We start from the raw sequence: 23,462 nt of genomic DNA on the forward strand, positions 1-23,462 counted from the left end.
CAGCCTTGTAGTGGCAACACGGCAACACGTGAGAATATTTCCGAAGTTTGTTAAAATGGGCAAGACAAGCAGGCAAAAGTTTAAAGACTGGATATTAGAAAAATCTCACCAGTATGTGCAAAATATTCAACCTGAAGAAGAATCTGTACAGGAGGAGGATGATCCGAGTAAAGAAGTAAAAATCAAAAGAAAAGCAAATCCAGAAGATAAAGAAAGAAAACGATTAAAGAGGAAGAAACTTAAAGAAGCAAAGTTAAATACACGAAAAGAAAACGAAGTCAACAAAGCATTGGCGAGTAAAAATGCATTAGATTATTTACACGAATGGGAACTTCGTCGTGATTCGTGGTCTTTTAAGAAAAAACGTCAAATTTGGCTTATCAGACATTTGTATGATAATCAGCAGGTTAGTTAGGTACAGCATTAATTGTTATGTATATGTTTATATTTTAACAACTGATGATGTACTGTTCTAATATTTAACAACTGATGATGTACAGTACTGTTCTAATATTTAACAACTAATGTTCTACTAACTTATTTGTAGTTACTGTGGTTATTAGCAAATTGAAATATAAGTACACTGTATGTACAGTATGTATTACACATGCTGTACTTTAAATATACATTGTATGTATATTTAAAGTACAACTTCTTAACTACTGTATTGTCAAATTTTTTTAAAAAGATTTTTTGATACATACAAACTACTAAAGATTCTTTCTTATGAGTGACTTAATAATAATCTTAATGCTGTATGTTGTTTGTTTTAAAAAGCTCGTTTTCTACTACTGATGTATAGATTCTGTAATAAAAACAGCTTATAGTTTAAAATCTTACAACCTCTCCTGTCATAAGCAATTTCCAGTTTACTTATGAGATCTTGGAAAGAGGAACGTAATGCGCACGACCAAGATATCTCTCTGGGCTTTTTCAGCGAAGTCGCATGATGACGTCTAACCTTGCATACGGCACATTTTCTTATAATGAACAAACATGCCTAAACTTGCACATATATGTTTAAACTATAATTAATTAAAAAAAAAAAGAAAATTAGAAAAAATAGATGACTGAAACAAAACAAAAGGAAAATACTCAAAATACACTTACTGCATGATTCATTACTGTTTGTCATTTCATTAAAAATGCAGAAGTGCCTTCCACAGAATTGTTGTCTTCACCCTTCCTCTTTTTTACCTTTTGGTGCTGCAGGCACACTTTCTGGCTCCTTCCAAACTGGTTGTCTTTCATAGCCAGGATACACATTAGCTATACAATTTAATATATTGTGAAACCTTAAGCCTGGACTAATTGCCAACCATTTTATCAACTTCTTGTACATAAAAGAATACAAATATGATTCTGATAGTTCTTCAACAAAATGCTTAGGAACATTTTTATGGTCCTTTAGATACAATCACAAATTATCTATCCTTTGAATATGAGCTTTAGTTTTAGGATAAACAAAATGCTCTGCATGTTTGTCTGTTTTATGGCCAACTTTGTGACCTTCCAAATCATCTTTATGTAAATATCCTTTCCACTCATTCGTGTTAACCATCATCCCAGAATGAACAAACATATACAACCCAATTTATTGTCTCTTTAGACTTGTCATTAACATGAGTGACAAAATATGCACTATCCTCTCTGCATACACCTCCCACAACCCAATGGGTTCCATTCATTTTCCTACCTTTCTCATACTTCCTTTTACAAATTACTATCTCATCTATTTTGACAGTCTTACCTATTCCACCTATTTTCAAACTTGTCAAATTATGGAGAGCAACCATCATTACATGCCTTACAAAATTTTTCCAATTCACTTCAGTTCTGCAGCTAATTCCTACAGCATTACAAGTGTTTGTCAAACTACACTCCACACAAAACATGCCAAATAAAAAGAAATATTTTCTCCCAACTCATATTAGCGAGGTTGAGGCCGAAGTTTTAAACTTAAAAACGTGTACGTCGGACGTTCAGCACTGCTTTCCTGTAAGCCTAGAAGTTTGACAATGGCGTTTAGAATGTCAATGGAATCATGCTCGACATTCCAAATGCCATTGTCAAACTTCTAGGCTTACAGGAAAGCGGTGCTGAACATCCGACGTACACGTTTTCATGTTTAAAACTTCGGCCTCAACCTCGCTATTACCATGATTAGCTCTAAAAGTTCCTTTGCTTTCACTTTTTGAAACTTTGCATTTAAAACAATGATAAACAGGATGTTTCAAACCAACTTGTGGCTTCAAGGACCTAATCCTTTTACTTTTCTCACAAATACTATTGGGAGGAAAAAGACCAATTTTCACAGCAAATTTAACATCGGAAGAAATTCTCTCATCCAAACATAATTCTTTATATTCTCCTCGCAACATCACCAAATCAGCAGTCATGCATGAAAGTCAATAAATATCCATAATTGTTATTCTTTTGAAGAAATCACTAATATAAATATTAAATTTGCACATTCAAATGCATCAGAAAAATGAGATTAAAACACAATAGAATTTTACCTCCACATGTGTGCAGTGACAAACTCTGTACACTTAGCACTTCAACATGCAAATTAAAAACAAAACATTTCATTTGCGAACAAGATCTTGTACATTGAGTGGAAGTATGACGGAGTAGGTTGTAAGATTGTAAACTTTAACCTAAAAACAGATGTCTCTAAAATGAATAGTGTATAGTAAAGTTACCAAAATTGTCCCATCTAACATTTCCAAGAACTATTATTTTAAATACTTTAAAAAGCTAAAAATGATCTAATAAAGAATTTAGAATATACTAACAAAATATTTTAATTTCTTAAATTACAATAGAAGTTTTATTAATATTGTATAAAAATTTGCTAATTTAGAAGAAATTTTAATATACACTCAAACCTGTTTTTGTGCGGTCTCTTTTTGTGCGATTTTTTATATGTGCAATGTGTTTTGTGCAATTATTTTTGTGCAGTATACCAATTTGATTGAAATTCATATACCGCACACAAAAAATCACACAAAACAAATCGCACAAAAAAAGACCTCACAAAAACAGGTTTGAGTGTAGATATAACATTATTTTTTTGAAAATTACATTCAATAATAAATAAATAGAAAGATCTAAGTAGTATTAATATATAATTAATGTTAATGAAGAATATTAAAGGCTGTTTAATGTCTGTGGCTCTGAATAAGCAACAACATATAATACAAGTTATTAAAATTCGATCGAAATTTTAAGTCATATTTATCAGACATCTTCAGCAATTACTTTAGTATCTGCCAATATGTATAGACTAGCCTGGGCCAACCCGATGGCCCGTCACGTTAAATTCTTGTGGCCCTCTACAGTGATATTATATATCTATTAGAACTTTTATTTCCCATTATGTGTATACCAAAACAATTAAATAAATGAAAATTTGCATGTGTCATTGTCATAATGCGCAAATATGAGTACGAACTCTTGGTATAACAATAAAATCTTATTTCTTTTGTATTTGTTTTATTTTTTTAAAAGCATGTTTGCCTAAATTGTGGCCCACCGTAATGTTACGCATGATCAAAGTGGTCCGCGAAACAATTTGGGTTGGCCAGACCTGGTATAGACTATGGGTATATAAATAGCATAAGGAGCATGACTGCAATTATTTTGATGTAGACTATTTGTCTGATGCATGGAAGCTGTTTTACAGTTAGACTATATATAATGCTAAATAGATTTCTAACAGATTTAAGTTTCTTTGACCTATAATCTTATTTACATATATTAATTTTGTTACATTTTAAATCAATTTTAATTAATCTTTAAATTTCAATTTTAATATACATACATTTGAATTACATACCTGATATTCAAGTCTATGACTACTAAGTTTTTTGTTCTGTTCTTTGAATTTGAAGATGGCAGATAAATGCAGCTGAAAATATTTGCTATTCAATTATAATTAATGGATTTAAAGTTGTTTATTCTAATATAGCTATTCAGTTTTACATTTCTACTATTGAATGATTGTCAGAAATAATTCTAATTTTTCTTTTTTTCTTTTCTAGATATCTGATGATGATTTTAAAATATTATTAAAATATTTAGAAAATATCCAAGGTAATTTAAGAGCAAAAATATTATCAGAGGCTGAAGATATAATTAAAGCATATGATAGACAATCAGAAATGAATGAAACTTCAGATACGGAAACACATTCAAATTGTAAGTTTTCATTTTATATCATATACATACATATGTATCTCTATATATAACTATTTCAAATTCTAGCTGATTGTAAATGAAATTTAGAGGGAATAAACTTCATGAATTAAATTAATCTTTCATAAATTTGTTTTTCAACAAAAGTAATAAAATTAGGTTCTCAAAGGATTGCTTTTGTTACATAATTCTATATTTGTTTTTCATATATTGTAATATTAAAATATTTTAAATTTTCGTTTCATGCTATTCCACTCTACTTCTTGTCTTTTATATTTATTTCCTTTAGAATTTTGTAAATAAAGTACAGTAAGACCCCGCTTAACGCGGGGGATGCATTCTTAGACGACAAAGCGCTAAATGAAACAGCGTTAAACGAGGTCATTTTAACATAGAGTAAATAAGGATAGGGGAACACTTGACCAAAAATAAAGCAAATTTTACTTTAATTTTAAGTTATTTTTATATTAATTTGTATGATAATATATGTTAAATAACACATAAACATGCACACAGAAATGTAAAGTTCATTTTTTGTGATGAAAGTCCTGACTTTTCTGAAATTTCTGGTTTTTTGCAATAAAGTCGTGTAGTTTCATTTGTCACTTTTTTCTTTCCTTAAGCAAATGTTGGTAGCAGAAGATCGCATCCAAAATGCCTCGTTTTGCTTTTGCACTCCTTTCAAAATCTGGATCATTTGCTACAATTTGATCAATGATTTCGGTTATTGTTACCAAACTTTAACTAAGGAAATCTGTAGAGAAATTTTTTGGGTTCTTCATTTTCAGAATCCCTGTTTTCTAGTTCTACATGAATTCCTTGTTCTGTCAGTTCTTAAAGGTCGTTGTTAGTAAGACTCTCACCAGAAATCTGCTGTAACTCTTCAAAATCCTGCTCCTCTACATCTCGTAGTCTTGCTGTATTGTCAAAGAGCCTAACGCTGTATTGTTAGGTTGACTTTGGTCAAGCTAACAATACAGCGTTAGGCTCTTCTTGTTGAGAATTCTTGGATACCTTCAGCCATAACTTCTTCCATACTCTGTTCATGCATTTATCAGTTAATTCTTGCCAAGCAAAGCCGATATTTCCTATTGCATCCATGATGATATATTTTTTCCAAAATTGCACCAAACAAACATAGATTTAAAGAAAGTACACCTTTTGCTGATTGGTTCATGTTCATAAATAATCATATTATATACAAATCAATAAAATGCCGCGATAATTTAAATCAGCATAAATTTTTAGCTTTTTTCTAGGCTTCGAGCAGACCGCATTATATTGAATCAGCATTAAGCGGGGTTTTACTGCATTTCCATATAATGATAACCTATTTCTTAAATTTATATGTTCTGTTTTAATTGGGCTGTAATTTGAAAAAATTGTAGACCTATAAATTCCCACTGTCTGTCCTTCCTTACTCTCGAGAATGGAGCTAGATAGATGAAAGTTGAGACCAGCTATGGAAAACTAGGGGCAAGTGGCCCTGATTAACTATATACTAGCTTCTGGTATAAACTGGAAGTCACATTATTTCAATTCAAGCATTTTTCCCTGAAAAGAGTTAAAACAGAGAAAGCAGAAAAATTGTGTTTAATTGGTTTCCATATATGGAGAACAATGTATAGTAAGGACACAGTGTGAGGTTTGTAAAAGCTTTGTAAAAGGTGAGGTTTTTTTGAAAAGCTTTTCTAAGGATATTTTCATGCTTTTCTCACACAAGGAAAAGTCACAGTGGGTTAGGGGCATTGGGGATACAGTTAGGAGACATTGAATATAAGTTTATGGAACCAAGTGGGCAGGGCTCAAAAAAGTTAGGGAATCATTGGTCTATTCTTTCCACAGAGGGAAGGCCAACAGAAATTTAGAAGACACACACCAACTATACTTGAAGGTTTTCCTGTGCCATGGCAAGGCTGTGTATTGAAATGCGTCAGCAATTACACGAGAGGAATTCTTCGAGACATCCAACATAAAGGTATTCTGGGATGTTGGGTGGGTGCCCTACAGTCGAGGAACAGACAGTGTCTATGATGGAAGATGACCTCTTCACAAGTACTCATTCTATTAAGATGGTGTTTCAGAGGCACAGTTTATCATGACCACAACCTTATTTCCATATCACCTACAGAGAGTACAGGTATTGATGCTTGTTACATCCCTCACTATCAATTCTGTCAATAGGTATTAAGGCATTGTACAAGGGATCGTCAATTCCTGGCCCATATTATCTACACAAACAAGGCCCATTTCAACATAGACAAGATATTCAACTATCTACGATCAGAGATGATCTCCAAGGAATCATCCATTGAAGACACTGGCACCACTTCGGTCTGATATGGATGGGTGTGTTTCAGGACATCATCATAGATAGGTTCTTATGTGATAGAGCAGAAACTGACTGGTGTGGCTTATCTGGTGTGGCAGAGGTAAATCCTCTTCAGCAGCTGCTGAGGAGGATTTACCTCTGTTGTTGGATGACTTACCACTGGCTACAAGACACTACATGTAGTACATGCATAATGGCACATCCACATATATCAGCCTTGCGGAATATGAGTGAATGCTATGTGCAGTACATTTGAAGTTCAGACATCATTGGATCAGCAGAGGGGACCCAGAACATGGCTCACACATTACCCTGACTTCAATCCACTGGATTTCCATGTATGGGGGCCATCTTAAACAGCTTATGTATGTAACTCATATACAAATGTTGGAGGAACTGTAGGATAGTATTACAGCTGCCTTTGATATGTCTGGCCTTTTTGTGCAGATTAGAAAATCATTGAGAAGGTGGCTACAGACATGTGTGACAACATATGGAGGATGCTTCAAAGAATTTATATGAGCAAGGATTAAAGTTATTTTTTATGCATACACTTGTACCTATTGTCTCTTTGTTGGTATGGGACTGATGGGATCATTCCAGGCTAATATCTTGAAAGCACATGGGCCCTTGTTAGTTATATATGTTTGTTGCATTTTGTAGTGGGAATTCATTGGTAAAATTCTGTACTTTACCAATGAATTCCCACTACAATTTACAATGCCCAATTTTGTTGGTCATTATTCATAATGATTGGGCATTATGAATAATGCCCGTATTAATCACTTTGTCCATAACATATATAATTGCATATTTTGCTCTTTAAGTATTGGTGGCCATAATTAAACTTTCATTATTCATGGCTTTCTGGTACTTGATCTAACAATCAAAACAGCACCAAATTTTGTAGATATACTATTTAGGGCATGAAGAAAAGGATTTCATCAAAAACATTTTACTCCAAAATCTGTAAACATGACACTGTTCAAGGTAAAAACCATTTAACCTACATGTAAAAGAATAACGAAATGAAAGATGAAATGAAACTGGCATTCATTAAAACTGGATTGAATATACCAGTCTCAATGGAGCCATGCCATTCATGTGGTTGTCAGTTGCCACATTTGTGAACCACAAACTGCTTTTGGCTCACATGCTCAACAGCAGAATGTAACATGTCAGGAGAAATTTTCTGTATATATTTTATTTTTTAAGGCTGCTAATTTAGGGACATTTTCATAGTAGACATTAGCTTTGAGCTAGTCAGACAAACTAAAATTGCATGAAATTATGTTAGGTGAATGAGGTAATCATTCATATGGGAATAAGTGGCTGAACACACATTTTCTTCAGTAAACTGGTTATGCTGAAGCTGTTGCATTGGTTATGTAATATAAAGTGATGCTCCATCTTTCATAGAAATTGTTCTTTTCAGGCATTCTCATTGTTGCAATTACCAAATAACAAAACTGCAAAACATATCGTGATACCCCTCTGCAGTTACAAAGTATATGCTGATTTTTATTCAGTAAATTTCTTGGATGGGTGTTGCAGTCCTGATAAAAGTGAATCTAGTTTTCCTATAAAATGCTCCAAGACCAGACAGCATCAATTTCCATCCGTACCAGAAAAAAGTCAGACTAAATGACAGTCTCTTTTATGGATCCCTTTGTTGCAGATGCAGTCAATAGCTGATCTTGAGTGATCCTGTTCCTTCAAAGCTGTTTTCTTAAACTTTTGAATCATTACTAACTGCAGGATCCAAGAGAGGTATTTCTGTAAACTCTTCTGATGTCTAAACTTGCAAAAAACTTTATAAATAATATACAATTGAACAAAATTACATACATTCTTAGAATGACCGTTAATAAGAATATGATTGGGATAATTGACTGCAACAATTATAATATTATAAATCTCAAAAGAAAATTGATTTTATGAAACTAATCATTGTATAAAAAAGTAATTTGTCTGTGAGTGAAAGTCCACTTTGGTAATATAATTTTAAATGAACAATTATTTATTGTGACATCGTCACAATGCTGGGCTGTAATTTTTTGTCACGATGTCCTCAATTTTAGTAGTAGTCTTGCCTCTATACATCATACTTTTCCTGTTGACAATAGAGTCATACCAATCATCTATCTAGCTCTGTTCGGGGAAAAATATTTGACTTGAAATAATGTGACTTCAGATTGTATATTATCATGTAATTTTTCTGACTTTGTTTAATGTTTGTTGTTACAAACACACCATAAACAACCTTTAAAGTCTAGTGTTTGTTGTTAATTCCTTAATTAACTTATTGATTGGTAATGTCAATCACTTAAGAAAGGTCGATACTTTCAATTTTGTGTTCCTTTAACATTTTTCAAGGCTTGACTTTTATTTTTGAAATTTTTTATAGTATATTTGGTATATTTCTGATACTTAGCACTGAGTTCAGCGTTAACGTAGATTCTTCTTTTTATTGCAAGCACTTTCGACGAAAAATTATGATCGTCGTCTTCAGGCGAATGTGGAAAGAACAAATTTGAAAGAGGCACTCTTTCAAATTTGTTCTTTCCACATTCGCCTGAAGACGACGATCATAATTTTTCGTCGAAAGTGCTTGCAATAAAAAGAAGAATCTACGTTAACGCTGAACTCAGTGCTAAGTATCAGAAATATATGCAACTTTGGCGTGAGTTAACTTTTATTATTTTTTATATTTGGTTTTATAAGTCATGGTATATCAGTTATATTATGAATTACTTCTTGATTTAAAAATGGTAAGCATCTCAAATTTGACTGTCTTTCAATTATAAAGCTTTACTTTGTTCTTCTGATCTATTTTATGTTCCCATGCATGTTTTTCATGGACTGCTCTAGCAAATTTGTATATTTATTCTCTTTATAATGTCTATATATTCATATTTTCTAATAGTTATCTACAGTACATATATCAAGTGCTGTTTGTTTGTGCTAAGGCTATAGAACCTCTTTCTATTTTGATATATCAAGAGTAATCTAGAATAATTTTTTTCAAATTCCTGCTAGGGTCGTCTATATCTCTTTTCCTCCCTTTGCATGTTTTATACTTTTACATTATACAGTAAGCTTTACAATTTGAAATTTATCATTCTTTATTAAATTAGATACAGTTAAATTTTTTAAATTCAAATGTTAATGGAATCCAAACAATTTTGAATTATCTGTTTTTGGAAAATTAAGCTACTTGTATACACGTTTCTAGTGTTCAGTGGTACTTTTGCTCTTTGATGATATCACATTATCTTTTCAATTTATTTTTCACTTTTTTAATTAAGATGAAACATCTCAGGATTATTTTTAAGAAGTCATTTATTTTAACATTGAGTATTTTTGAGAGATTAATCTGTCATCATTAGAATGTTCAAAATTACAATTATAAATATTCAGAGAAACAGCTAAAGGATAAATTTTTTTTTTAAATTTTAAGCATTTAGTTTTTCTTTAAAAAAATTACATTCTGCTGTTTCTTTTTAAGTTGCTCATTTATTTAAATGTTTGTAGAAATTTGTCACGTACTAACAATTGGATCTTTTTTACACTTTTAATAATATAATCTCTCTATGCACCGGACTTTGTAGTAATTAAATAAACTCTTCTAACCTTTTAACCGGTGTCGTTCTATTTTTAGAATCGAAAAGAAATTCAAATTGAATATTTATTCGAATGTTAACGGCCTATTCGAGGAAGCCTGAAGAAGAGTCCAGGAGGGGCGGTGAAAATGTTTGCAATTCTAAAAATAGAACAGCTTTTAATAATATTAACGAGTAGGGTTGCCAAGTATTTTTCAGAAAAAAAGGAAGATTTTCTACCACAGATCAAGCATTTTATTAAAGTCTATAAAACATTGTTTACATTAACTTACATGCTATTTACTCCTAATATTTCTTTTGTGGTTTAACTGCTCTTAATAATTTTTTTATCCTGTTTTGAAAATTGCTTACAAGTGAAAGGGAAATTGTGTACAATTTGTAGTTCTGCTTTGATCAGCTCTGGATGGCTCCTGTTTTTAACATCTGTGTATTTATTCTTCATTACTGAAAATAACTGTTTCTATGAAAGTATTAGAACCTGGAATACTTAGTAAAAACACAATGATTTTATTTATATTTGGAACACTTTTCTTAGAAACTTTAGGAAAAGAAAAATACAGCCGCTTATCAACATCACTGCCTTGATAATTTAAACACTAATAAAACCTTTACACTCACAAAATTCCTCATACAGCTCATTAAGGTTGACAAATTCTTGCAATTTTAAAATATATCATCAACATGTTTAAAATGAAATACTTTGATGTGTATGGATACAAGAGGGAAAAAAAAATGAAGAAATTTTCTTTCAGGCAAATGAAAACATAAGACGTAAAATGTACAAAAAAAAGTAAAGCTTTTGGGGAAAAGTAAGACCTGGCAACCATTATTAATGAGTTTCAAATCATTACTTAACATCAAACAGAAAATTAATGATTTAGACCCAAGGTCATTAATAAATCAAAAGCATAAATAAGATCTATCTGTTAGAATAGCATATTCCTATTTCTATAAACATTTAAAAAACAAAACTTAAAAAGAAACAACGGAATACAATTTTCTAAAAAAAGATTTGATTCTTCTAAAAAAAATTTTTTTTTGAAAAACTTGCAGCTGCCTTTCTGAATATTTATTATATAATTGTAATCTTGAATATTCTAATGATGATTAAGCAGTTTCAAGAGATTAATCTATGTGAAAATAAATGAGTTTATAAAATTAAGTTTTAGATAATTTTTCTTAAAAAGAAAGGAATTAAAGAATGCAGTTTATTGTTTTAATCATTTTAACTTTTAAATTAATAATAAATTTGTGTACATTTGCATGCATAGGCATTGTAAAAACATAGCTAAACAACCTCACTATCAGACTAAAATATCAGTAAAACTAAAATGTGACAATTTTCCTTACATTCCAGGAGTTTACAGAACCCACACATTTTGGGAATTTAGAAATTCACTTTTATACATCAGTTGACTTTTATTCTGCTTTCTCTTTTCAAATTTTATTTTTGAAATATAAGCTACACTAGCTTTGAATTAATCAAATTTTATTCTAAAAAAAGTTTGAATAAACTGTATTTTTTAAACATCTGTTTAAATATGAATTTCGAAGGATTTGATTTATGAAATAATTTCAATTAATGAAGCTTTAATTAATCAGATTCATTTTGTATTGTAGGATTTCTCTTTCTAACTAAGATAACTAAGATAATTTCTTTCAAAATATCACCAATCTGAAAGTCAAAATAGTTTTGCACAGCCTTTCTTTAATGTTTTTGTTTTGAACTTTGTTCTAATAAAGCAATGTTGACCAATGAACCAATATTTTCTAATCAGTAAAGGATAGAGCATATGGTTTACTGATTACTTTATTTGATAAAATTTTTGATCAGAGAAATTTTCAAAACCTTGTCAACCTTTCTTGATAATATTTTGTTTTATACTTTGCGTCAAGAATTGCGAATACAAATCTCTAACTAATCATCCAGGCTTTTGGATCTTTATAAAATAAAGTTACCAGTTGTTGCTACTTTGTGTGAACTATAAGTGAGAAATTTTGATGGAGGTTGTTTTTCTAGAAGTAATTTTCTAGATAATCTTTGTATTCTCCTCAATAAAAGTCTTCTTGGATTTTTGATTAATTCTTCTCAAATGTAAGATGCACTTTTTCTGGTTTTAGTATTTCTGAAAATAGGGTGCATCTTAGATTCAAGGTAATATATCATAATTAGCAATCTCTAGTGCTATGCATCTTTGAAAATGAATAACGAACCTACTGGAACTGGTATAATAAAGAGAAAACAACACCTTTCTTAAATTCCAGCAAAAGTTTAACTATATAAAAACGTTTTCAACTGATTTCATCAGTCTTCTTCAGTTACTCGAACAAAAAAACAAAAAGAACGAACCAAATTCAAATTTACAAAATCACGAGAATGGAAAGAATTCTCGTGATTGCGCAGACTATGCAAAAACGATGTACCGAAAAAACGGTAAAAAATGCAAATTCTTGACAAAAAAATGCAGATTCTTGACAAACTATATATAATATCACAATCCTACGTTATCCAATGAACGATTTCCAAGCAGACGATAGCCCATCTGCGTCCCTGTGGTTGATGCAATGGGATGTTAATTGTGCCCTATATATTTCTAATTTCTCCAAGTGTCTAACGGCCTGTTTAGATCTAGTGGCTTTTATGATGGAAGCACTATCCCAGTGTACCGTGATCTCCTGTTGCTTAGCAAATGCTGCTAGGACTGTGCTGTCAACTGTCCTCTTAACCGATTGCTTATGCTCTTTTATTCTTTGCTGTAAACCACGCAAGGTGGCCCCAATGTACACTAGATCGGATTTAAAACGTTGGTCCCTGATTGGAATTGAGTACACTCCTGTTAGCTCATTTGGTTTCTCTTTCCTCTTATCATTCCTTAACAGACGGTATACTGTCGGGTTGCGTCTATATATTATGCGTAAGTTCCTTTTGTTCATTGGATAACGTAGGATTGTGATATTATATATAGTTTGTCAAGAATCTGCATTTTTTTGTCAAGAATTTGCATTTTTTACTGTTTTTTCGGTACATCGTTTTTGCATAGTCTGCGCAATCACGAGAATTCTTTCCATTCTCATGATTTTGTAAATTTGAATTTGGTTCGTTCTTTTTGTTTTTTTGTTTGAGTAACTGAAGAAGACTGATGAAATCAGTTGAAAACGTTTTTATATAGTTAAACTTTTGCTGGAATTTAAGAAAGGTGTTGTTTTCTCTTTATGCATCTTTATTTCTCTATTGCTAATTACATGATTTTATTAGACCAATACAGTAATATCTCGGTTTTTGTCAATGTTTTTTTGTGAAAAGCTTTGTCTCAGATTTTGTCGGAATGTCTACGTGACCTCACTGTTTATTTTGCGAAAGGAAAGGGCGACCCACACATTTTCCTGCTCAGTGTGGCATTGTTTCTCGTTGTGTGAGCATCACCCATTGAATACACCCATTGTTTGACACATCTAGCCAAACAATGGGTGTATTCAAAATCTCAGCAAACTGCAAGCATTTTTTTCAGTGCTTGATTCACCAGCAAACAAGATGGCAGCCACCATAAAGCTTGTAAGAGCTCTATTTTGCATTGACAGTTTTGAATTTATTTGTTGATGAATAAACCCTGAATAAATTAATATTCGGTTAGTACATTAATAGATTATTTTAATATACAGTAGACTCCCGTATAACGCAAATTCGTACAACGCGACGAAAAAATTGCGACTAGTACTCATACAGCACGATAAACAGTCCCGTATAACGCGTAAGATAAATTTAACATTTTCACATAGTTTCTGATTTTTTGTTTAGAAAAGCAAATGTATACACTTACCTGTTGTTTATATATGAATAGTGAAGCTGATAGTTTAAAGAAGTAGCGGTTTATAAAAAAATAATAATACACACTCATTTAAAGATATAAGAGGAAAATAATTTTATTCAACTTAAAATTATGCACTTCACTGTTTAACATTTATTCACTACCGGAAGTATCAACAAATAAGTTCCAACGATGCCGTTTTGTTAATATTGGTTATACAGTACAAATTTATTGACAATCGTTACAATTTACAGATTCCTGAATTTGCATAAATTGATCTGTCCCGTATAATGCAATTTCCTACAACGTGGAACGTATTTCCCACGTTATACGAGAGTCTACTGTACTAGTATATTTATGTAAGACATCACATAATTCTTTTTAGTTGTTAAAATGTAATCTTAGGATTGATTTAATTACTTAAAACTCCTACAGAAGTTTTAAAAGTCTTTATCCCTATTTCTCTTTTCGAAATATTCATTTTTCATTAAGCTGTTCTCATTAAATAAGTTCAAAAATAAATTTAACATAACATGGAAGTCCACATCATTTGCCATTTTTATTGTTTTTCTCTCCCGAAATTCCAGCAGTGCGCATTTGTGTTGTTTAAAAAACGCCGGCAGTTGCGTCACTTCTGGCAGCATCTCACTGAATTGATGCGGAAATTTTGAATACGTCCAATTTCATTACTTTCCTTTTCTTTTAGCTCCATCATAGGAAATGCCACGTTAAATGTTCATTTATTCTTTACAATGTTTTTTATATTCATTTTATAATAATTTCTTATTGTTTTTAGTATTAAGCACTATATTTATTCTCTATAAAATGTGTTTTGGTATGGATTTTGTAGTGTCTAGAACAAATTAATTGGATTTACATTGATTCATATGGAAATAATTGCCTCGGATTTTGCTGATTGTTTTAGGACGGACTATTGATGAAAACCGAGGTATCACTGTATCTGTAATAGTAAATATTTAAAAGATCAACTTAGCTTAATCTTGTTAGTCTATTACAGTAATGTTATAACTACATGGATAAAAATTGCAGAAAAAGTCGTGCAGCTGTTTTTCAAGAAATGTTGCATTTCTGATGCTTCAAACAATGATGATGATTGTGTATGGAAAGATGTGAATATCAAATTCAATGTTAATTCAGAAGACTCTAACATTGAAAGTGAAGAGGTTTTGATACCAGAAGACATGGTATTTATTGCACAGTAACTTACTTTACTGTGCAGTAAATACTGAACAAATTAATGCTAACAGAATCAGTTCTGTTTACATAAATTTGTCTATTTTTCAAAACAAAAATCTATGGGTGAGCAAGTAGAAATTAAGGAGCATGTTAGATTTGATGGCATCTTGTATTCAAGTATATATGACATATCTTTTAAATAATATTGATTAGTTATTACGAGAATCCTTTCCTTTATCTGAGATATTTATAAGTTACATTCATCGTTTAATATCTGTTGTGTAGGAAAGTGTATCAAATCTGAATGTTTCTTTCTTCATTTTATATTTTTATTATTGAATTAACATATTTTTTCCATTATTAAACTACTCTGCAGTAGTCACCACTGAACTTAGACCAGGCTGCAGTTAACATGCCATCCAATAGATAGGTTTTAAAAAAAGTAGCTTTGATTCATTGATGAATGTTTTACATAATTTAAAACAAATATATAGTAATTAATCTTTTATTTTTGCTAAATATCAACTTGATATTTTGCAAGTTTAACAAAATTGAGCTAGTCAAACTTAAGTCACAGGCATCAAAAAACATAGATCGCTGCATCACTCCCATCAATGGACATAGCCCAGCCGATAATATGCATTTAAATAATGTCACAATTGCAGTATTTCTGAAACAACTGATTATTTTAGTCTCACTTTAGCCTGCAGTGATCCTGTGAATGATATAAGGTGTTTTTTTAGTTTCATTTATGAACCTTTGAATTTTGTCTACAATGGCCAGAGGAAAAGCTGTTTCAGAAGATTTAACCTTTCCATCATTGCTAAACACAGTCGTGGCATGTCCAAGAGAGCTTTTAGTAAAGAGCTAATGCTAAGCGAGACAACAGTGCACCAGATTATTGTTCATTACACTAACCACTGTCATGTTACACCTAACAACTCTGCTGGACATCAGTGAAAAACTTCAAAAGTTGGTGATAGGAGTTTGAAAATAATTGTAAAAAACAATTGCTGTGCCACAGCATTGGATGTAACTGTAATATGGAATGATATAAATGGAAAGAATGTATCTGTTTCGACAACATGCATAATACTGCAAGAAATACCAGTTCTTTGCAGCACATGAAAAACTTTTGCTAACAGCATATCAAAAGAAGAAACGGGTACAGTGGGCCAAAAATCATCTTTCCTGATCTCAACAAAAGTGGCATGAGATTCTGTGGTCTTTGATGAATCAAAATTTGAATTATCAGCAATAGACAAAAGCAAGTGTGTCATTCGATTTGTCAATGAAGCTAATGATGCATCGTTAAATCGCTCAGTGAAGTTTCCTGCCAGCATCATGGTTTTGAGGTGTATGAGTGCCAGTAGTATGGGTCAATTGACATTTGTTGATGGAACACTTGCTTCAGAGCAATACATTAACATTCTACAACAGTGTTTACTTCTGTCCATAGCAAAGCTATATCCAAATAGAACCTACATTTTCCACAGGATGAGGCCACAATTGTTTAACAATCAAAAAAAAACCAGAACAGTGGCTTGCAGAAAAGAACATAAAAGTTCTTCCTTGACCATCCAACAGCCCAGATCTTTCACCAATTGAGAATGTATGGAACATTACGAAAAGATGTCTGCAAAAAACACGCCCTTTGAAAGTTGAAGGACTAAAAGCTTCCATCCTAACTATCTGAAATTCCATAACAGCAGATGAATGTGAACACCTAGTCAACAACATGTCGAAACTTATGGAAGGTGTTTTGGCTGCAAAAGGTGATGCAACAAAATATTAAACATGCAGTGGTCTATGTTCATTGACGGGAGTGACGCAGCAGTTTATGTTTTTTGATGCCTGTGACTCAAGTTTGACTGGCTCAATTTTGTTAAACTTGCAAGATATCAAGTTGATATAGTTGATATTTAGCAAAAATAATGATTAACTACTGTATATTTGTTTTGAATTATGTAAAACATTCATCAATGAATCAAAGCTACTTTTTTAAACCTATCTATTGGATGGCATGTTAACTGCAGCCTGGTCTAAGTTAGTGGTGACTGCTATATTGCACTGTACATATAGATATATTTTTGTTTGCTTTTTGATTTTCAAAAATGCTTATGAGAAACTGGTTGTAGCAGAGCTGCTTCTACGAGGCTTACAGAATTGTGTTTGTTCTCAAAATCCAGATAGATCGATCAATAGATTTTGATTAAACTTTGCCATTTTCCATTAATTGCAATATGGAATGCAATAAAAAATTGGGGTCTATGACTTCATTTTTGAGATATAAGGTCATTTCACAAGAATGTGTGACAAAGCGTCACACGATTCATGCAATATTGCTTTGTGACATGCACTTTGCGATATTTCACGATCGCTAGCACATCTTGTACAGGCTCTAGTTTGTTCCCAAAATTTAATGGACTGATTTTGATAAAACTCTGCCATTTTACATTAATCAATCAATCAAACTTTATTATTTGATATAACTTTCGTTATTACAAACGGGGTTAAAAGAACATTATTGTTTACAGGTAGCTACATGAACAAAGAAATTGTATAATTTATACAAAGTTAGCTTAGAAAAATTATCACCGAGTATAATTTGATAACAAAAATCAATGGCAAAGTAACAGCTCGGGTATCCAAAAAGAAGTTACAAGAATTGAGAAGGTGTTTTCTCATATCCATCACTACTGATCCACAAAAAGAACATTCTGAATCGTCCGAGATATTAATTGATTTGCCATTTAGGTTTATGGAGAACCTATTTAGTCTAAACTGTGCATCAAATGACTTTAGTTTATAACTCAAATCAGACAATAAATAAGGCATTGGACTCCACTTTCCATTAAGGAAGATTTCACTGTTCTAGCCTCTTTCAGTCAAATACTGAACATCCCTAAACCAATACAGGTCTCTCAATCGTCGATCACAGTCCAGAAAGAACTGACTCTCACTTAAACACATATAGCTATATGACAATCCTATATTATTTAATAATCCTTTAGCGATAGCTGGCCATGGCTTCAAAAAAGAATTACCATCCATCTTTGAAAGTCTTGTATATGTCAATTTTCGATAATCGTCTTCCGGTAGGTCAACTAGTTTCCTCCAAAATCTAAACAATTTTATCACCAATCCAATTGCGAGGGGAGGTCTTCCCAATTCCATTCTCAATGCAGACCCCGAGACAGATCTGTTAATATGAAACACCCGCTTAAAGTAGAATAATTGTATCGGTTCAAACTTGTCCACTAAAACACCGCCCCAAACCGGGAAAGCATAAAACATACTTGGTCCAATCAAAGAATCAAATAGTTTAAAGTAGTTATTTAATGAAGACGCTTTGATTTTAATAAGTAACGAGACGAGATTGGAGATCCTAGATCTTGCAGCAGGTAACACCTTGTTTAAATGATAGGAGAATGTACCATGTGAAGAGAAATAAATACTCAGATATTTAAAGTTAGACGCAATTTCAAATCTATGGTTTTCTAAACTAAAACTATCTGTTTTTTTAAGTTTTCCACCTCTACGAAAGATCATAAGCTTTGTCTTTTCCAAATTAATTGTCAATCGATTATCTTCACAGTATTTCCAAGTAAGATTAAGTCTTTCTCTAAGCGAAGAAGCCGAATTAGCCAAGAGAAGGATATCATCAGCATAAAGAAGACAGTTAATTTCAACATGAGAAGATAAAGGTATCATAGAACTTTTACCTCTCAGAAGCCCCGGGAGATCATTCAAAAACAAAACAAAAAGGATAGGACTCAGTGGTTCTCCTTGAGGTAGCCCTCTATTGGACTCAACATAATCAGTGCTTAATGAAAAAGTTTCTATAAAATATCTAGTATTGGAGAAGAGACTCTTAAGTAAGTTGACAAAAAACGAAGAAAGACCAATGCTTCTAAGCTTATACCATAACAAATCATGATCAACTGTGTCGAAAGCTTTCTTGAGGTCAATAAATGCGGTATATAATTTCCCTCGTTTCCTCGATAGTGATATTTGAATAAGACCGGTCAAAATAAACAAATTATATTCAACACCTCTATTTTTAACAAATGCTCCTTGAACAGGTGTAACAATATTAAATTCGTTCATCCAAATCCGGAGTCGATTTGCAACAATAGTTGAAAAGACCTTTCTAAATACATTAATTAAAGCGATTGGTCTATAATTAGTTGGCGTCTGCCTACATCCCTTCTTATATATCATTCTCAAAGCAATTTGTTTCCAAGATAGTGGAAAGGAGCGCCTAGACCAAAAGGAATTAAACATATCTAATATATCCATTAGTATTTCTGTAGAAAGGCATTTTATCATTTCATTCCTTATATTGTCAGGACCTGGGGCCTTAGATGATCTTAATTTTCTGATTACAACTTCTAATTCGCTCAGGGTAATAAAGTCATCCAAAAGAGGCACAGTATTATTAAGACTTACATCGATATAAATTACTGTATCTGGTCCAGCGAAATACTCTTGCAAATATTTTAACCAATCCGAGGGAGATATAGCATTTTCACACGGTTTCTTAATTCGAAACTTATTGACTAGTGACCAAAAATCTCTAGTATTTTTTGTCTTCAATAATAGTGAATTTATTTTAGCCAAAAAGATCTTTTTCTTCGCCTTACATAGCGACTTGTAGCTTTTATTTAATTTACAATATTCGTCCAAGAGGTTTCTACTTTTGTTTCTTCGAAACATTCGTAGTATTCGGTTCTTAGATTTCTTTAGACGTAGACACTGTAAATCAAACCATTGCTTCTCAAATGATAACAAGGAAATGTTCTTCTTGACCATCCCACATCGTAAAGCCGAAGTCAACAAAATGTTTAATAATTCATCATAGTAACTCTGCGCATCCAGCGAAAAAGTGGTCTTAATCGAGGTATACAGCGAGCTAACCAAAGATAAATAGTCATCCGATCTATCTTGTTTCCATACGTAGCGAATTTTTGGGAGTTTCAGAGTCCGTACGCTATCCGTCGTAAATTCAAATGAAATTGAGATTGGAAAGTGATCAGAATTAAAAATATCAAGAACTCTAAAATCCAATAATCTATCTAGTAAATAAACATTTACTGTTATTAGATCTATAACAGATAGACCAACTGTTGAAAGAAAAGTGAATTTAGCCGGATTGTCTGAGGCACATCGACCATTTAAAATATATAATCCGTGCGACTTAATCAGTTGTAAAAAACTTTTTCCTCTTTGGTTCAATGTTAAGTCATTAGATCTTCGGGAATTTAGAACATTAATATTACTCCCAGCATAAAAATTATCTAGTTCCTCGCCTATTCTGGCATTCATGTCACCTAAAATAACTATATCGTCGTCAGGGAAATTCATCAACAAGTCTTCCATTTTTTTTAACAGAAAATCATAAAGATCTATTCTCATATAAACAAGAACAATAATCAAGCTTTGACTAAGTGAAAGCTTGATTATTGTTAATCTTCCATAGTTTAATTTAATCACCATAAGATTATCGGAGTTAAACAACATTTCCGAGGAACCCAATTTCTGGGAAACTGCAAGAATAAGACCGCCATAAGGACGACCGGGACCAATTGGCTTTTTAGCAAGTTGTTCGTATAGAAACAAATCTGAGTTCAACATAGAGAGAACCGGTTTGAAATGCTTAGTTAACCATGTCTCAGTTAAAGCAACTAAATCATAATTTTGCAATATATAAATGAACTCTTGGTCATTCACTGACAAGTCCAGCGTTCCTTGGCAATTCCAAGACAGTATCCTCATTTCTAAAGTTTTATTTGTCTCGTTAGCAGTTGTTCCACTTAACCTTTTTGGCTGGGTTTGTCTAAAAAAGTATCGATCTTCTGTAGTTCATTCGTATCCAAATTAAAAGTAAATCTGTCACCATCGACAGTCAGGCAATCGGCTTTCAAAAATACTTTTTTTTTCAAAGATTTTGCTTCCTCAAAAAAAGGCAACAGTTTTTTACGCCTTAATCTCGATCTGTATGACAAATCGTCAAAGACTCTAATGCGCGAGAATGACGGCGACGCTTTAATTTTCTTTAAGTTTTTAAAGATAGCTCTTTTGTCATCTTGACTACAGAGTTTAAACAAAAAAAGTCGAGTACCCGATATTTGATAACTATTAACTACAGGAATAGACTCCCCGCTCTGTCTTTTAAATAATTCAATAAAGCGATTAGCATTGTTAACTATTTCCTCGTCATCGCCACTCAAACCAGAAACAATGATATTATCCTTCTTCGAATCGTTATGAACCGAGTCTATATAATAATTTTGAAGAGAAAGTTTATCCATACATACAGTTTTAAAGGACGAAAGTTCAGCAATTTCTCCTTCCAGGCGAGACAGACGTTCGTCGTATTCCTTATGTAAATTAGACAGCCAGTCAAATTTCGACGACAATTCCTCCAGTTTCGATAGAATAGTATCAAAACGTTCCTCGAGGAGACATAGAATCTTCTGAGGTAGTTGAGAAGAAATATCCTGCGATGCAAAATAGTCCTCCAATAGAGATGATTTCAGCGTTGGTTCGCTTGGAGATCGGCGGCGTTTGCCGGCGGACGTCGAAGCTTTATTGCGAGGTGAAGAAGGTGGTGTATGAGACATTGGGCCTGGGTTAAGTTCGACTCCTCCAATAACAAGCAAAAAGAACAAAATTAAAAAAGAAAGTATCACAGTAGAAAAAGACATCTTCTATAAAGTCAATTAATAGAAGACAATAAATTGTAGTTCGAAACAGTAACTCGAAGAAAAAACACGCCAGCAGCCAGCCGCCATTTTACATTAATTGAGAAAGGAATCAAGAAATGTAATGTGGGTCCATTTAAATGTAAAAATTCCAGCAATGAATCACTTAACTTTCCCGGCAACATTTAAAATTCTGGTGGCACTATCTGTTACAATATTTTGTTTTAAAAAAAGATTGTTTACATTTTTAACTATTATAAAATGGCAAAAAGCTTAATTTTGAGGGTAGGAATGGATTTTATAAATAATTGTAAATGCTAATAAAGAGTAAAATCGTCATTAAGTCTGACCCTACTAGAGATGACACACGACCCCCTCTTCTCCCATCCCATTGACCTTAAACCACCAAAATTTAATAGCATGAATCTTTCTGATACACAAATCTTCCTGCAAAGTTTCAGAAATTTTTGAAAGCACAGGTGTTACTAAGCTTCAAAGAGGGTAAACAAAATTGTGTCACACACAACACACACACATTAATAGTCATACATACAGAAAAAAGCTCTGAATGTTTTTGCATTTCTTGACGTTTCAAGGTTCCCTAAGTCCAAAAATGTAAAAATCTTAAGGAGGTCATTTTTTAACTGATTGCCATACTTTCCTTCTGTTATAGATAATAGAGTCAGGAAAGTAAAAATAGGAGTCCATGACTTTGTTTTCAACATACAAAGGTATTACAGTGACAATGTCCATGCTCTCTGATGTGACAAGCACACGTAATGGAATTTAGGCTTGGGTCAAAAATAAAAACAGTATTGCATGTGCCTAATGGAAAATAGTGCGTAAAATGAACAAAACACAAGAATAAAGCAATTGCCATTGATTGCTCTGTTCTTGGATCATCTCTCCATAACTGGCCTGTGCAAGAATCATGTCTCCCATGGCCTGCAGGTACAAGGATATCTTCTTTTGTGATGTCAAGTGCAAAGTTCACCTGTCTGTGTCTGTTATGTACTGTAGAAAAATTGCCTCTTTTGTGCATAACAGGTGCAGGAATAATTTATTTCTTTCTGGCTCTGCTTCAATTGTATTGCAATACTACAAAGTTGCATATATATTAATGAGTGTGTGTATAGTTAATTTATTTGCTTATTTATTTATAACTATATATTATATTCTGTTTGTAAATATTTAATGTATTAACTATGAAATTTTTGAAACTTATATGAAAATTTTTCTTTTAAAGGTTCAAAGGATTTGCAAGAATACAAATATAACAGAGCAAGAATGTTGATTCAGATTCTTGTATAATTCTTTTGTATGCATAAAAATTATGTACAAAACTTTCCATAAAACCTTTTAATTTTTATCCTTTTCTCTAGTTGTGTTTCATTTTGTTGTTTACATCAAGATGTTTTTAATTTCTGTAAAATCTGTATTGTAAATTTATTAATCTGTTTTGAACTGCTGGATATATGCTCCTGGATCATCGTCGAAATGAGGATATTTTGGAGGAACTCCACATGAGACCATTAATTGAAAAACTCTCCACATATAGAAAAAAATGGCTTCAACATGTATCTTAATGTCACCGGGT

General features: G+C 32.2%; 1 protein-coding gene across 1 annotated transcript; it reads left to right on the forward strand.

The window, feature by feature from the left end:
• On the forward strand, positions 1-23,234 carry LOC136989961 (uncharacterized protein C7orf50 homolog). The gene is made up of 3 exons (XM_067288269.1): positions 1-406; positions 4,047-4,203; positions 23,112-23,234. Exons 1-3 carry the CDS (start codon positions 56-58, stop codon positions 23,174-23,176), a joined length of 573 nt encoding a protein of 190 aa, XP_067144370.1. The 5' UTR covers positions 1-55; the 3' UTR covers positions 23,177-23,234.
• Positions 23,235-23,462: the final 228 nt, after the last annotated feature.

This window comes from Centruroides vittatus, unplaced genomic scaffold (genome assembly GCF_030686945.1).
Source record: "Centruroides vittatus isolate TY-2023 unplaced genomic scaffold, ASM3068694v2 scaffold_861, whole genome shotgun sequence".
In the NCBI taxonomy this organism is placed as follows: domain Eukaryota; kingdom Metazoa; phylum Arthropoda; class Arachnida; order Scorpiones; family Buthidae; genus Centruroides; species Centruroides vittatus.

Excerpts from the sequence above, each read along its gene's own strand:
- LOC136989961 (XM_067288269.1), top strand. The coding sequence starts at position 56 with ATGGGCAAGACAAGCAGGCAAAAGTTTAAAGACTGGATATTAGAAAAA. Across the intron at positions 407-4,046 it reads ATTTGTATGATAATCAGCAG|ATATCTGATGATGATTTTAA; the intron begins GTTAGTTAGGTA and ends TTTCTTTTCTAG. Across the intron at positions 4,204-23,111 it reads TACGGAAACACATTCAAATT|GTTCAAAGGATTTGCAAGAA; the intron begins GTAAGTTTTCAT and ends TTTCTTTTAAAG.